The 16,541-nt window shown below is 38.8% G+C and overlaps 1 protein-coding gene across 4 annotated transcripts in view; it reads left to right on the top strand.

The window, feature by feature from the left end:
- The window catches only part of asb3 (ankyrin repeat and SOCS box containing 3), an 83,123-nt gene that overhangs the window by 36,802 nt on the left and 29,780 nt on the right, over positions 1 to 16,541 (top strand). For all 4 annotated transcript variants that reach the window (XM_060830927.1, XM_060830925.1, XM_060830926.1 and 1 more), the window contains one exon: positions 12,434 to 12,685. In XM_060830927.1, the coding sequence (XP_060686910.1) occupies positions 12,434 to 12,685 (252 nt within the window). The remainder of the gene's footprint in view (positions 1 to 12,433; positions 12,686 to 16,541) is intronic.

Raw genomic sequence — 16,541 nt, 5'->3', positions numbered from 1 at the left:
GGGCAGGGTGGGAGAAGGTGTAATCTAGGTAGCTGTAGGAGTCGGTCAGTTTGTAGTAAATGTCTGTGTTGAGTCGGTTGCCCGAGATAGAAACGAAGAGGTCTAGGAAGGGGAGGGAGGAGACTGAGACGGTACAGGTAAATTTGAGGTCGTGGCGGAAGGTGTTAGTAAAGTAGATGAACTGTTCAACCTCCTCGTGGGAGCACGAGGTAGTGCCCGTACAATCATCGATATAGTGGAGGAAAAGGTGGGGGGTGGTGCCAGTGTAGCTGCGGAAAATGGACTGTTCCACATATCTGACGAAGAGGCAGACATAGCTGGGACACCTGCGGGTGACCCATGGCTATTCCTTTGGTTTGGAGGAAGTGGGAGGATTGGAAGGAGGAGTGTAGATTTCTCCAGCTTCCTCATTTCCCCTCCCCCTACCTTTTCTCAGTCCCAACCCCCGGATTCAGCACCGCCCTCTTGACCTGCAATCTTCTTCCCGACCTCTCTGCCCCCACCCCCTCTCCAGCCTATCACCCTCACCCTCACCTCCTTCCACCTATCATATTCCCAGCGCCCCTCCCCCCTACCTTTTATCTCAGCCCGCCTGGCACACCAGCCTCATTCCTGAAGAAGGGCTTATGCCTGAAACATCGATTCTCCTGCTCCTCGGATGCTGCCTGGCCTGCTGTGTTTTTCCAGCATCACATTTTTCAAAATTAGCTTTATAAGCTTGTTTATTTAATGTTTGTTCATTATGGTGTGTAATTTTTATGCTTTTTAAAGAAAACACTAAAGTTTTTAATAGCATTCTTTAAACTTTTTCTCATTCTTTTAATGCTGCAAGACTTAAAGAAAAGTATTTTTAAAACTGTATTTTGGAAATCAGTGGGATCTCCCTTCTGCTTCCTTTAGCTTCCTTTGCAACTGTGCTTTGGGGATGAAGGTCAGGATGACAGCAAGGATATCAGACTTAACAGTCACTAGGTCCCAGCAGGCAAATGCAGTTTGGGTTCTTTTCAATGTGGCTTTGTAGCCTTTAAACTTGTTTACTTAGCAAAGGTAGAACAAGAGAAAGCAAAAAAAAACCTTTTGTTGAATTGTATCCAGGTGATATTTTTCAATTCACATTTGGCATTGTGATTTTCCTGACTCTTATGTAATCCACAGTTACCACCTCACTCGATGTTACATACCCCATTAGTAACCAGAGGTTTCATCGTGGACTGAAGGGCCTGTTCATGTCCTGTCCAGTTCTATGTTCTATAACTCTGAAAAAGCCATACAGCCCAATACACCATTCTTATAATATTTTAAAATGGCAATCAAATATTTGCATTTGATATAGACATTAGTGTGTCAGTTGTCTGTTCTTTATCTTAAACAACAGTTTTATTTTTAAAAATTAACTAATTTTGCTGATTATGTCTGATAATGCACTACTTGTTAGTGATTATTTAATTTCTAAAGTCAAGCCACATCTTTGAAATGCAACCCAAATAGTAGAATTCGCTGTGAGGTTGAATGCCTACTAACCTTGTTACTTTCTGCATGTCAAGTGATCTGGGATTGTTGGGTTTTTTTAAAACAGTAAAAGCAAAGAATCCACTGTGAAGCTGATTAATTTCTTAAAATACATCAATTTGGAACTTCAAATTTAACTTGCATCTTTCCAAACTTTTGGCTTATTTAAGGAGATTTCCAAACCAAGATATATGATATCATCAAGCGCAATATCAACTGGAATGATCTCAAAAGTCCCAAATTTGAATTAACACTATTAAATAAGAAAATATTTTTAAAACTACCAATCTTGAATTAAAATTCACATGTATCATTGAAAGCCAAAATTCATCAATGCTTCAGCCGACTTCATATTTTCATGACTTAACAGATCAATGTTAATTCTGCATTAATTCAGATTGATGGTTATCAGTTAAACATACACAAAACATTTTTTATCACCTTGCTCTTTTCCACAGACACCTTTTCAAAATGGTTTTCATAAAAGTAAGTCGTGCCTCACAGCTAAACAATTTAATGGTGTGTTGCTTCCCTGGTGCCAGGATCAAGGATGCCTCAGAGAGGGTGCAGAATGTTCTCACCGGGGAGAGGGGTCTGCAGGAGATCATTGTCCACATTGGAACCAACAACATTGGAAGGGAAAAGGTTGAGACTCTGAAGGGAGATTACAGACAGTTAGGTAGAAATTTAAAAAGGAGGTCCTCAAGGGTAGTAATATTTGGATTACTCCCAGTGCTACGAGTTTGTGAGGGCAGCAATAGGAGGATAGAGCAGATGAATGCATGGCTGAGGAGCTGGTGTATGGGAGAAGGATTCACATTTTTGGATGATTGGAATCCCTTTTGGGGTAGAAGTGACCTGTACAAGAAGGACGGATTGCACCTAAATTGGAAGGGGACTAATATACTGGCAGGGAAACTTGCTAGAACTGCTTGGGAGAATTAAACTAGTAAGGTGGGGGAGTGGGACCCAGGGAGATAGTGAGGACAGAGATCGATCTGAGACTGGTACAGCTGAGAACATAAGTGAGTCAAACAGTCAGGGCAGGCAGGGACAAGGTAGGATTAATAAATTAAACTGCATTTATTTCAATGCAAGGGGCCTAACAGGGAAGGCAGATGAACTCAGGGCATGGTTAGGAACATGGGACTGGAATATAATAGCAATTACAGAAACATGGCTCAGGGATGGGCAGGAGTGGCAGCTTAATGTTCCAGGATACAAATGCTACAGGAAGGATAGAAAGGGAGGCAAGAGAGGAGGGGGAGTGGCATTTTTGACAAGGGATAGAATTACAGCTGTGCTAAGGGAGGATATCCCCGGAAATACATCCAGGGAAAGTTATTTGGGTGGAACTGAGAAATAAGAAAGGGATGATCACCTTATTGGGATTGCATTATAGACCCCCCCCCCCCCCCCCCAATAGTCAGAGGGAAATTGAGAAACAAATTTGTAAGGAGATCTCAGCTATCTGTAAGAATTAGAGGGTGATTATGGTAGGGAATTTTAACTTACCAAACATCGACTGGGACTGCCATAGTGTTAAAGGTTTAGATGGAGAGGAATTTCTTAAGTGTCATTTACATAAATGATTTGGATGCGAGCATAAGAGGTACAGTTAGTAAGTTTGCAGATGACCCCCAAATTGGTGTGTGGTGGAGTATTTACACATGGAGGAGGGTGTGAGGTGGAGCATTTACACATGGAGGAAGGTGTGAGGTGGAGTATTTACACATGGAGGAAGGTATGAGGTGGAGTATTTACGCATGGAGGAGGGTGTGAGGTATAATGTTTACACATGGAGGAGCGTGTGAGGTGGAGTGTTTATTGGAGGTGTAGTGGACAGCGAAGAGGGTTACCTCAGACTACAACAGGATCTGGACCAGATGGGCCAATGGGCTGAGAAGTGGCAGATGGAGTTTAATTCAGATAAATGTGAGATGCTGCATTTTGGGAAAGCAAATCTTAGCAGGACTTATACACTTAATGGTAAGATCCTAGGGAGTTTTGCTGAACAAAGAGACCTTGGAGTGCAGGTTCATAGCTCCTTGAAAGTGGAGTCGCAGGTAGATAAGATAGTGAAGTCGGCGTTTGGTATGCTTTCCTTTATTGTTCAGAGTGTTGAGTACAGGAGTTGGGATGTCATGTTGTGGCTGTACAGGACATTGGTTAGGCCACTGTTGGAATATTGCGTGCGATTCTGGTCTCCTTCCTATCGAAAGATGTTGTGAAACTTGAAAGGGTTCAGAAAAAATTTACAAGGATGTAGCCAGGGTTGGAGGATCTGAGCTACAGGGAGAGGCTGAACAGGCTGGGGCTGTTTTCCCTGGAGCGTCGGAGGCTGAGGGGTGACCTTATAGAGATTTACAAAATTATGGGGCGTGGATAGATAAATAGGCAAAGTCTCTTCCCTGGGGTCAGGGAGTCCAGAACTAGAGGTTTAGGGTGAGAGGGGAAAGATATAGAAGAGACCTAAGGGGCAACGTTTTCATACACAGGGTGGTACGTGTATGGAATGAGCTGCCAGAGAATGTAGTGGAGGCTGGTACAATTGCAACATTTAAGAGGCATTTGGATGGGTATATGAATAGGTAGGGTTTGGAGGGACATGGGCCGGGTGCTGGCAGATGGGACTAGATTGAGTTGGGATATCTGGTCGGCATGGACGGGTTGGACCGAAGGGTCTGTTTCCATGCTGTACATCTCTATGACTCTATAACTTTTCCATGAACATTTCTCCTCTCCATAGCTTCATGGGTAGACTTTGATTAAGTTGTTTATTAAAATCTGGATTTTGAGTGCGCAATTTTAAGTTGACATGGACACCTTCAATCAAATTCACATCTTTTATATTTCTATGCATCCTAGAAATATGATTTCTATATTGTGCTTAAAGCTCAAAGTGCCAATTTTCCTCTATCCTCAAAACTTGAACTCTGCAAAAGAAATTTAAAGTTTGACCTTGTTTGAAATCTGATGCATAATTCAAAGATATACTGGCATTGAATAAACAAAAACTTTTAAGGCAACATCCAAGCATAGACCAGAAAGAGTCAACCATTTTTTAGTTTTGAGTACAGAACAGTGAGGTTTACACATGGGAGAAAAGAAACATTTTAAACTAAATAAGCACACCAATGAATCTCTCACTCTCATGCAAATTGAAAAAAGTCTTGCAATTCGCAAATTAGGAAGCCTCACCTCTACACAAACTCCAATCATCCCTTCCTTTCTCTCAGCATTTTATGCTTTGCTATAAATTTATTTAAATTCTTTGATTATCTTTATTTTAATCTGCTTCTATAATACCATTAACTAGATGATGTCAACTTGTCCATGAGGGGCATCAGAATTTAAATCTCCATCCTGAATCCATACTGTACTGTTTTTATATCTTTATTATCTTTTGGTCTTTTCTACCTTTATTGCTCATAGCTGTACACAACTTCTCTCCAAGTTTCAATTTCCCTTTCTTATCCACGCAATGATTATTTTAGATAGAAGAATGCTTCCCTAATGGCATTCTGGGTCAACCCACAGGAGGTGGAATGGGGGTTCAAGAAAGCAGCTGCTCAAGGACAACTCTGGACAGGCAATAAATGCTGGTCAACCAGTTACATTCATGTCCCACAAATGAATGACAAAATGTTTTAAATGGGTTACCTGTTCTCTTATGAACTTTTCTTGTTTCTACTCTGGTTCTTTTAATAGTCTGATCATTATCATTAATTATTATCTTGTCTATGCTTAAATGCTGATAGTAGTAAATTTCTCACCCCTAGTACCTAGTGCAAACATCCTTTGAGATAGTTCTAGAATCGTAATCCATTTGTAAGTATGTAATGAAGTTTCACTCAAAACATTTGCGTTATTCAACTTATGAACATTCATTCCAATGAAGGCAACTGTGGCAAACATAATCCCTAACAAGTTAGATTTAATTGAGGTAGCATTATTAATGTTAATAACATCAAAATCATTCCTTGGGAAATATGGTCAAAATATTGGAAAATATCTGTTTTATTGCAATAAGCAAAGGGAGAGGAAGTTGTATGCTGCAGTGGGTAGAATTTCTGCCTTGGTGATTCAGGAATTTCAGGTTTGAAATCCACTGGAGGCTTGATGACTAAGGAATGTCCTTTCACAATTTGGTCATGCAGATTGATTGTCAATGTTCAGATTGGCATTCGTAGTCATTCAACATCAAAGATCAGCAAGGCAGTCAATGTGTAGAACCACAGGAGATGGGAGAGATAGTCAACATGACATTGTGCATGTCGAATCATGTCTCACTAATCTGAAGAAGTAACGAAGGGGATTGATGAAGGCAGAGTGTTGGATTTGATTCATATGGACGTCAGGAAGGCATTCGACAAGTTTCCTCATGGTAGACTAGTTAGCAAGGTTAGATCACATGGAACAGAAGGAGAACTAGTTATTTAGATACAGAACTGGATTGAAGGTAGAAGAGAGAGAGAGTGGTGCTGGAGGGTTGTTTTTCAGACTGACCAGCGGTGTGCCACAAGGATCAGTGCTGGGTCCACTGCTTTTAGTTATTTATGTAAATGACTTGGATGTGAACATAGGAAGTATAGTTAGTAAGTTTGCAGATGACCCCAAAACTGGAAATGTAGTGGACAGCAAAGATTACTTAAAGAATACAATGGGACCTTGATCAGATGGGTCAATGGGGCGAAGAGTAGCAGATGGAGTTTAATTTAGATAAATGTGAGGTGCTACGTTTTGGAAAGGCAAATCAGGGCAGGACTTAAATACTTAATGGTAAAGTGGGTTGTATTGCTAAACAAAGAGATCTTGGAGTGCAGGTTCATAGTTCCTTGAAAGTGGAGTCGCAGTAGATAAAGATAGTGAGGAGGGTGTTTCATATACTTTCCTTTATTGGTCATAGTATAGGTGTTGGGAGGTCATGTTGCAGCTGTACAGGACATTGATTAGGCCACTTTTGGAATATTGTCTGCAATTCTGGTCTCCCTGCAATGGGAAGGATGTTGTGAAACTTGAAAGGGTTCAGAAAAGATTTACAAGTATGTTGCCAGGGTTGGAGGATTTGAGCTAGAGGGAGAGGCTGAAAAGGTTGGGGCTGTTTTCCCTGGAGTGTTGGAGGCTGAGGGGTGACTGTATACTGGTTTATAAAATTATGAAGGGCATGCCTAGGGTAAATAAACACTATCTTTCCCTTGGAGAAAGTGAGGACTGCAGATGCTGGAGATCAGAATCGAAAAGTGTGGCACAGGAAAAGCGCAGCAGATCAGGCAGCATTTGAGGAGCAGGAGATTTAACGTTTCTGGCACAAGCCCTTCATGAATGTAAGGTTTTTTTCCTTTGGGTAGGGGAGTCCCGAACTGGAGAGCATAAGTTTAAGCTGAGAGGAGAAAGATTTAACAGGGATCTAAGGGGCAGCTTTTTCACGCAGATAGTGGTGTGTGTACAGAATGAGCTGCCAGACGAAGTAGGGGAGGCTGGTACAATTACAACATTTGTAAGCCGTCTGGATAGGTATATGAATAGGAAGGGTTTGGAGGGATATGGGTAAAGCGCTGGCAAATGGGGCTAGATTAGTTTCGGATATCTGGTTGGCATGGACGAGTTGGAAGGAAGTGTCTGTTTTCGTGCTGTACATCTCTGTGACTCGATATGAAAGACTCGTCATCTTTGTTTTGGAAACAAAGTTTGAGCATCCATCCTCTCAACCATACCAATACATGTAAAAGTGCACAATGCTGTAGCACGAGTGGTCTACGAGTAATTTGTAATGCATCACCAAACATCAGGAAAAAAGTGTTTAGTTCAAAATCAAAATGTAACTTTGTATAACTGAAAAATAATGTCTTTTGATGTTACAGTAGTTTTGATAATGAATTGCATTGTCCCACTGTATTGTTCCTTGAATATAAGTTATCAGAGAATGTGGAATGTTTTGCAGAAGAACAGTTTATTTGATTGGAGAGATTTGGTTAAAGTGCTGATTTCATTACTTTGCAATGCATTTTAAGAAAATGAGAATATATTGAAAGACTTAAGTACCTTAGTTTAATGATCTAATTACATGCAGCTGTGCCTTTTTTAAAACTCCACTAACATAAGATTTTTTTTGTGTCAAATTTACATTGTAGTTCACCATCTAAGAATAAGAGGAGTAAGTTTGTTTGTGTTCAAAGAAGCATTTTGAAATAAGAGCACAAGGTTTGAAATTTAAGTTTTTTTTTAAAATGGAAAGAATAAGGAAGAATTACCAGGAATTAACTGTACAGGTTGAAAATGATACATCTGCAAAACTGAAAGGAAATTAGATGGGAAAGTGAATAGCATTTGAAGTCATAATTTAAAATTTAAATGAGTAATTTGGCCTCTCTATTTTGCTGATTTTGTCTTCTATTCTTTCGTTGAAGTTTAGACATCAAGAATCTGGATTTTTAAAATATGCCCATTCACAAGCAAAAATTGCAACACGTGCTGTTATTAAAGAATGAATACTGTCATCTAAAATGAAAATTGATTCAAGTATTGAGGAGAGGTGACAATGGAAGAACGTCTTGTTTTTACTGGAATTAATAATACAAATTGTTATCAACTAATTAATGGAATGATGAAGCCAAAAAAGGCATAGAATTATATAGATTGTACTGTATAGTACAGATTCAAACCATTCAGCCCAACTGGTTGATACCAGTGTTTATGCCCCATGAGAGTGCCCATGTCAACTCAATTGAGTAAACAGCTGATGGGTGTTAATATCAAGTTATTGTGGCTAAAAGGCAGGACATTTGTCAGGCAGTAATAGTGTTGCTTTGGAATAGGAGGTCGGTGTTTGGGATGTGCCTCTGAACAGGGTGATTAGGGAAAAAATGGTTGAAAGGAAAAAAGGTGGTGGGAAAGGAGTGGGGGTGATCTTATGGCATAGTGACAGAAGCCTCACCTTGGGCTAGAAGGTCTGGCTTCAAGTTCCACCTGCTACACTGGTATGTCACATGTCTGAACAGGCTGATTTTAAAAATCATTTTATAAGGTTGAGATAGCTGTGACTTGAGAGTGAGAAAGTTAGTAAGCCCTCTTCAAAGAAAAGTTTGTGACTTGTAGCTGCTTCCCTTCAAGCTTGGATCCAATTTAGCAGTGTGCTTCCTTCCACTTTACTTTGTCTAATCTATGTACGTAATTGTTTGTTCCTTTACATTCTCCCAATATATTTACTTAACTTGTATAAAATGTTTTGTGGTAATTCTTGATTTCAGTTCTAGCCCCATGTTTTTGCTTTCCTGGGTGGGAAGCGTTTCATCAAATTGGTTCAGCCATCATTTTAGTATATTTGCAATTTAAACTGCTGTTTGGAACTAGCTGTTCTTATACTATTATCTTGTCTTCAGTTTAATCTTTTATTAGTTTGTATGTACCCATTAACTGTGTGTTAAAGCAGGTCCTAAAGCCGATTACGAAGGTTTGAAGGGAGGACTGTTACAGTTTATTGATTAAAGGTCAAATAAACCATGGAAAATATTTAAAGAAACAATTCAAGCTGTTCAACAAAAATGCATTTATTAAGAACCGTAAAACTTAGCAAGAGACCTATTTGTGACAATCTAGGAAAGTGCAGGATAGTATGAGGTTTAAGGATGACATGTCTAATGTTGTAAAGGACAGTAATCGGTTTGAGGATTAGTAGCATTTAGAAACCCAGCAGAAGACCATCACAATTTTCATAAAAAGGGGAAAAAGTAAGATAAGCGCAAATGTACCAAAAATATAAAAACCACTTTTAAGCCCTGTGTAAGTATATAAGAAAGAGTAGTTAAAAAAATTCAATCTGAGCCGAATAAAGAAATTAAGGTATTTGAGCAGAGAACAAGTGCTGAAGAAACCAGACGGACTAAAATCTGACCGATCCCCCAGAACATGATGGTTTACATCCTTGGGTGAGCTGCAATGACAGTAGAAGTGCTGAGTATGATTTTCCAAAATTCCCTATGTTTGGAATTGCCTCAGTGGATTGTAAGTTAGCAAACTCAATACTGGTATTCAAGCGTGGAAAGATAGTCAAAACTGGGACCTAAAGGCCAGTTAGTTTGATATCCGTCACCTGAAACAGACTGGACGCTATTAATAAGGCAGTTTTAACAGTGTACTTAAAATATTGTACTACTACGTAAAATCAGTATGGTTTTAACAAACGGGAAATCCCATTTGACAAATTTATTGTGGTTTCTTGAGGATGTAACCAGTGGGTAAATAAAGGGGCACCAGATATTTAACGCACTCTGAGTCCAAGAAACATATAGAGTCATCGTCATCCAGCACGGAAACAAATTTTTGATTCAACTCCTTCATGCTGACCAGACATCCTAACCTAAACTAGTCCCACCTGTCAGAACCCAGCCCATATCCCTCTGAACCCTTCCTATTCATATAGCCATCCAGATACCTTTTAAATATTGCAATTGTACTAGCACCCACCACTTCCTCTGGCATCCCATTCCCCACACACATCACCCTCTGTGTGGAAAAAGTTGTCCTTTCGGTCCCTTTAACATCTTTCTCCTCTCCCTCTAAACCTATGCCCTCTAGTTATGGATTCCCCCACTCCAGGGAAAAGAGCTTGTCTATTTACCATATCCATGCTCCTCATGATTTTATAAACCTCCATAAGGTCACCCCTCAGCCTCTGATGCTCCAGGGAAAACAGCCCCAACTTATTCACCCTCTCCCTATAGCACAAATCCTTCAACGTTGGCAACGTCCTCAGAAATCTTGTCTGAACTCTTTCAAGTTTTGCAACATCATTCCGATCAGGAGGAGACCGGAATTGCATGCAATATTCCAAAAGTGGCCTAACCACTGTCCTGCATAACCTCAACATGACCTCCCAACTCCTATACTTGATACTCTGACCAATAAAGGAAAGCATACCAAACGCCTTCTTCACTATCCTATCTACTTGCAACTCTGCTTTCAAGGAGCAATGAACCTGCACTCCAAGGTCTCTTTGTTCAGCAATACTCCCTAGGACCTTACCATTAAGTGTATAAGTCCTGCTAAGATTTGCTTTCCTAAAATGCAGCACCTGGAATTTATCTAAATTAAACCCCATCTGCCATTGGCCCAGCTGATCAAGATCCTGTTGTAATCTGAGGTATAAGTTGCCCTACAAAAGATTAATACACAAGGAAAGGGCTCTTGTGGTTGGTGGCGATATACTTGCTTATATAAAGGATAGTTTAACAGACAGGAAGCAAAGAGTATAAGTGGGACTCATAGCTGTTTGCAGCACAGAAGAGATGATTCAGCCCATCTTGTCCATACTGGTCAATAAAGAAATTACTACATTAATCCCTGTCTCTCGCTTTTGGCTAATATCCCTGGAACTATAGCAATGCTTAATGTATATCTAAATATTGCTCAAATCCTCTCTTGTGCTCTCTCTGTGCTCAACCTGCGTCTTAACCTTCTCCCTCTAACTTTAAATCTTAGTTATTGACCCTTCTACTAATGGGGTAAAAAGTTCCTTCCTATTTAAAGTCTGGTTGAAGATTTGTAGCTCGGGTGTCCGTTATTGTGGTTCTGTTCGCCGAGCTGGAAGTTTTTTTGCAGCAAAAACTTCCAGCTCGGCGAACAGAACCACAACAACAGTTCCTTCCTATCCTACATTATCTACGTCCCTCAACATTTATCAGCTCCCCTCTCAAATATCATTGCTCAAGGAAAACAACTTCAACATGTCAAGTCTTTCCTTATAATTCAGATGCTCCAGCCCAAGTAGCATCCTGGTAAATCCTTGTGTCCCCTCCAATGCAATCACATACTTTCTATACTCAGAGACCCAGAACTGCACATAGTACTCCAGTTGTGGCCTAACCAGCACTTTGTACAGTTTCAGCATAACCGTTGAGCTCTTGTAGCCTCATCTAATAAAAGGAAAGTATCCCATACGTGTCTTCAACCACCTTATCTAACTGGCTTACAAACTTCAGGGACTTGCATGCCAAGCCTCCTCTGATGTTCAGTCCTCTTCAGGGTCCTACCATTTATACTATAATCTATTGCCTTGTTAGCCCTCTCCAAGTGCATTATCTTGCACCTTTCCGGCTTGACTTCTGTTTGCCAGTGCTGTGCCCAGCTGACCAGTCCAGTGATGCCTTACTGTGCTTTATGGCTATCCTCCTCGCTATTTACCACTCTGTCACTTTTCGTGTCATCTGCAAATTTCTTGACTGTACCACCGATATTCAACTCCAAGCAAGTGCTCTGTGCCCTGTAGAACCCAACAGGAAACAGACTCCCAGTCACAGAAACACCCTTCTACTATCAACCTTTGCTTCCTGCCTCAGAATATTTTTGTACAATATATCACTTTGCCTTGGGATTCCTGGTTACTCTCTTGACCACTTTTCTCTTTAAGGTATGTATTCAAAGGAAACAGAACATTTATTTCCAAATTAGTAATATCAGCATTTAACACTTATTATAAGGGAAATACACCTTTCAATGATCTTATTTTTCATTGATTAATTAGCAGTCTGGTGTAATATGTTCTTCATTTAAGTTAAAGGTCTGTGTTGTCAAAGTTAATATTTTTGATATATTGATAATGCTATTGAATAATTTACACTGCAGGTATTTCTCTTTATTGTTACAGAGCCAAAATTAAAATTTTCTTTCTTCGGCATATGTTTGAGACAGATGCCATTGGCTTTATCATAGCATCTGGCAAAACAGGCTAGTTGTGACTTTTCTCAGCTTGATGTGCATATGTAAAATGATTAACTGCATGTAGATTTATTTATTCATTGTTAACCAACCTTGGGGAATAGCTTAACTGACAAATTGAAGATAGTTGGATGTCCTGGGGAAAAAAAATTGTTGTTCATATGATTCAAGAAACTAGATTAATTTTTCCATTTATTTTGTTCTCTAGGTTTTTTGCACTTGTTTACATCCTTCTTAAAGCTGGAGCTGTTGTAACAGGTCTTCATTATTGTTATTGCCTGCAATATCAGTGCTTCCATCTGCTGCAGTTTCTTCTGGCACAGGGTTATACATTACCATCAGGCACTCATTTGGCTGATATTGTAAAATATGGATTATTATCAGGACATCAATACAAGCAGTGGTTGCCTCACCTATTACTAGCTGGATTGAATCCTGTTGATTTGCTTAGTGAAGTGTGGTAAGTAACACATTCAGAGATGCATCTGCTTGTTAATTTTAAAATAAACAGTAAATGACTTCTTTAAAGTTAAAATAATACAGAAAATAGATGTGCAAGTCAATACATTATCATTCAGGATCACTTGTTTGTATCCTCAAGCTCTTAGTTAAATATAATGTTATATTATTTATAAGCTTCATTTGGTAAAGGATAACATAGCCAAGACTAACTGTAGACAACAGGCTGGTATTCCAAAAGCATTGATTAAACATATATATACAGGAATGTCTGGTTGATTTGTAGTGGCCAACTTAAGATTATGGTATTAACCATTTAGTATGCATGTTAACATTAGATCAAGCAGAAGTGTAACTTTGCAGGTCAGTAACAAAGCATATTTCTCATGTTTATAGTTAGATTTTTGTTTATATAAATTAAAGCATCATTCACAATCCAATATCTGATCTTTACTCTTGTTTCATTGGAATGGGTAACTTAATTTAAAAACTCACTTTTTCTATTATAACCCTGAAATACATGCCTCAGTAATGGTTTACTTGTTATATTTCCTTATTTTAGGTAATTTTTGGTGTCAGTTACATTGCTTAAAAACAATGAGAAGAAAATAACACAAGGAAAATATGCAATTAAGAATCAAAACTCAAATCTGCAGTTTGATATTTCTGAGATTATCAGTGCAATGTGTGTAAAAGGAAAATCCAGGAGTATAAATTGCTCACTCTCATCAGACAGTCCTCTTAACCGTGTCAGAGCAGGAATATAATCCAGACTGAGATTTGACCATGACTTAATGCAGTGTTATAAAGACTGTATCTTTTTTTTTGATATTTTTGATTGTGGACTGAAATGGAGAAGGGATGATCTAAAAGTCAAGGATTGCCACACTTTTTAAAAGCAAATTACCTGACAACTGTTGTAGGTGCTGTTTGATTAGCTGTTAGTGCATAGAGTGGGGAAAGTCAGGTTGCAGGCAAATTAGAGCAAAAGGGTGTTTACAGATACAGGTTGTTTTGCTTTAATGCAAGTTTCGTTAATGAAAATTTGCTATAACATGATTGACGAGTTGGGGACTCTGTTTCTAAAGCACAAACCTTTAAAGCATGTATTGGTTAAAATGCGATTCTGGCCCCATTAGTTTAAATGGTGCTGCTATTTTGTGATTTTCTTATACCACGGGATTGCATGAGAATGGAACTACTGCGTTATAGTAGAACTGACCATTGAGGTATGTCCAGGAACGAGTAAGTAATTGATCTGTGAATTAATGACTGTCTAGCAACAACGAAGCTTTCCTCCCTGCCAAAAACTCTGAAATTGGCTCCTAAAGACGAACAGCTTGGGTGCATGAATGTTCAGGTCAGAAGCAATCAGATCTTCGGAAAGGAAGGATCTGTGTTTCTGCTGTGTCATTTTAAAATATACTAAAGTCTGAATACAGCCAGTTTGTTTCCCCTCGTCACTTGCTGTAAGTTTTGACTTTAATAAGTTAGAGACTTTTATTATTGTGCCTCCTTTGATCAAGTACCTGAAAAAGGAAAATTTAAGGAGCAATGGTCTGATTAGCAATAGGATCGGCTCAGCAACCGTGTAGACCACAACCACTTCCCAGTCTTTTCCCTCCGCCCAAAACATCCATTTTCTTTTTGCATCTGTTGTGTTTGTCATTGTGTAGAGTGATAGTTTATAAGGAATGGAGTTTTAATTAATTATGTCGATGGTTCATAATTACTTATCTGTAGTTAGAATCTATTTTGTCTGTTTACTCAGGTAATGAAACAGGCCTGTTCGTTTTGGCAACCTAGGCCTAAAAGGCATGTGCATTAGAACTTTTGCATATTTTTAAAAATATTTAATTTCTGTGACAACTCAGGATAGTGGGGCTTGATTTCAAATATGCTATGCCTCTCAAGTGTGAAAGAATCCAATGTTAGATTATTTCAATTAAAAAAAATTTTCATACTAATATGATGCATCTTGGATCTCCATTGGAAGGTAGGCTGTAAAATGTGGTTTCAGTATAGCCACTCAGGAAAACCTGGTTAAGATATTAAAATTTCTGGAAAAATTCATAAGTGGAATGATTTGAAAGTGTTTGTCTATCATCATCTTTGGTGTTTCAGATCAACCAAACACCCTTGTGGGGTGTACTTAAGTTCCTCAAGTGACTTTGTAGCTATTTTGTATCATCCAGGTTTCCTCAGTCAGCAATGATGTTGGTTGGTGATTCTCATACTCCTCCTCCATATTGATGTTGAGCCTCAAATTGAGCCTCAAGGTGTCCATCTTCCCCTTGCTTTCAGGTGGAATAGCCAGCCTCAGACTTTTGGAACAGGGTTCTGGCATTTTTGGCTTCTAATCAATTTCTCACTCTTCTCTATCTATTCCAGACACCTCTATATTTAAAAAAATGTTTGTATTTTTCATGAGTCTTTGTCATGAGAAGATTCAAGTGCTAGGTATCTGGAATATAGCAGAAGTTGAATCAACATTGAAGGAGCCTGTGTACGTTGTGCAACTTATATAAAAAAAAGCTTCAACATTTTTATTTGCAAACAATATCTCTAACTTGGTGTACCAGAGAACATAGATAAAGTCACAAAAGCAAATTGCTGGTAAAACTCAGTAGTCTGGCAGCATCTGTGGAGAAAACATGTTAACCTTTTAGGTCCAGTGACCCTTAAGAACTGGGCAGATAAGGTTCTCTTTTTAAGTCTCCAGCATTTAAAGAAAATGTTGATGTCTGTCGATAGGGTTTATTTTAAGAATCTTATTGTGAAGGCTCATCCTATCTTACTTTTGGTTCAAGGCCTGGTCATTTGGTTTATTGTGTGTAGTTTTTTTACAACAAATTAATCTGTTAAATGTTTAATTTTTTTTAATGCAGTTGTTAACTCATCAAAATTGATTGAAAATTAACATACTTAAACACCAAAAAGACATTTATTTCTGTTAGTTTGGATAAATGTGAGGTATTGTATTTTGGTAATACAAACAAGGATAGGACTTATACAGTTACTTGTAGCACACTGGTAGTGTTGTAGAACAGAGTCTTCTCGGGGCTTCAGGTACAAAATTTCTTGAAATTTACATCGCAGGTAGACAGGGTGGTTAAGAAAGCCTTTAGCATGCTTGGCTTAATAACTGAGACCTCTGAGTATAGGAGTTGGAGCATCATGTTGAGGTTATACTGGACATTGGTGAAGCCTCTTTTGGAGTAGTGTGTGTAGTTCTGGTCATCCTGTTCTAGGAAGGAGATTATTAAACTGGAGAGTGTTTGGAAGAGATTAACAAGGATGTTGTCACAAATGAAGGGTTTGAGATGAAGAAGTAGACTGGAAAGACTGGGATTTTTTTCACTGCAGGTTGAGAGGTGACCTTATTGAGGTGTATAAAATCAGGAGGAGCATAGATAAGATAGATAATAAAGGTCTTTTCTCTAATATGGCGAAGTTCAAACTTGTGGGCATATTTTTAAGGTGAGAGGAGAAAGATTTAAAAAGGACGTGATGGGAAATTTTTTTACACAGATTGGTTCATGTGTGGAATGAACTGCCAGAGAATGTGGTCAATGTGGGTATAGTTACAACATCTAAAAGACATTTGGTAAGTTCAAGAATAGGAAAAGGGTCTGTTTCCATGCTGCATGACTCGATGACTATTTCTATAACATTGAAGAATCTAATCCACAGTTTATTTGGTCTTTAGTCTTCTGTTTTTTTTTGAAGAGAAAAGTAATGTATGTAGTTTTAAAATATTTGAAGAATGCAAAAATGAAGACGTAAATATCCATTCGAGAAACTATTATCCCGAATACCAAATATGGTATCCATCATGCCTGACTTGCTTGAAGAAC

The sequence above is a fragment of the Hemiscyllium ocellatum genome, chromosome 10, assembly GCF_020745735.1.
Source record: "Hemiscyllium ocellatum isolate sHemOce1 chromosome 10, sHemOce1.pat.X.cur, whole genome shotgun sequence".
NCBI lineage: Eukaryota > Metazoa > Chordata > Chondrichthyes > Orectolobiformes > Hemiscylliidae > Hemiscyllium > Hemiscyllium ocellatum.
The sequence above is the reverse complement of the archived record's forward strand: the minus strand, read 5'-3'. Positions and strand labels throughout refer to the sequence as shown.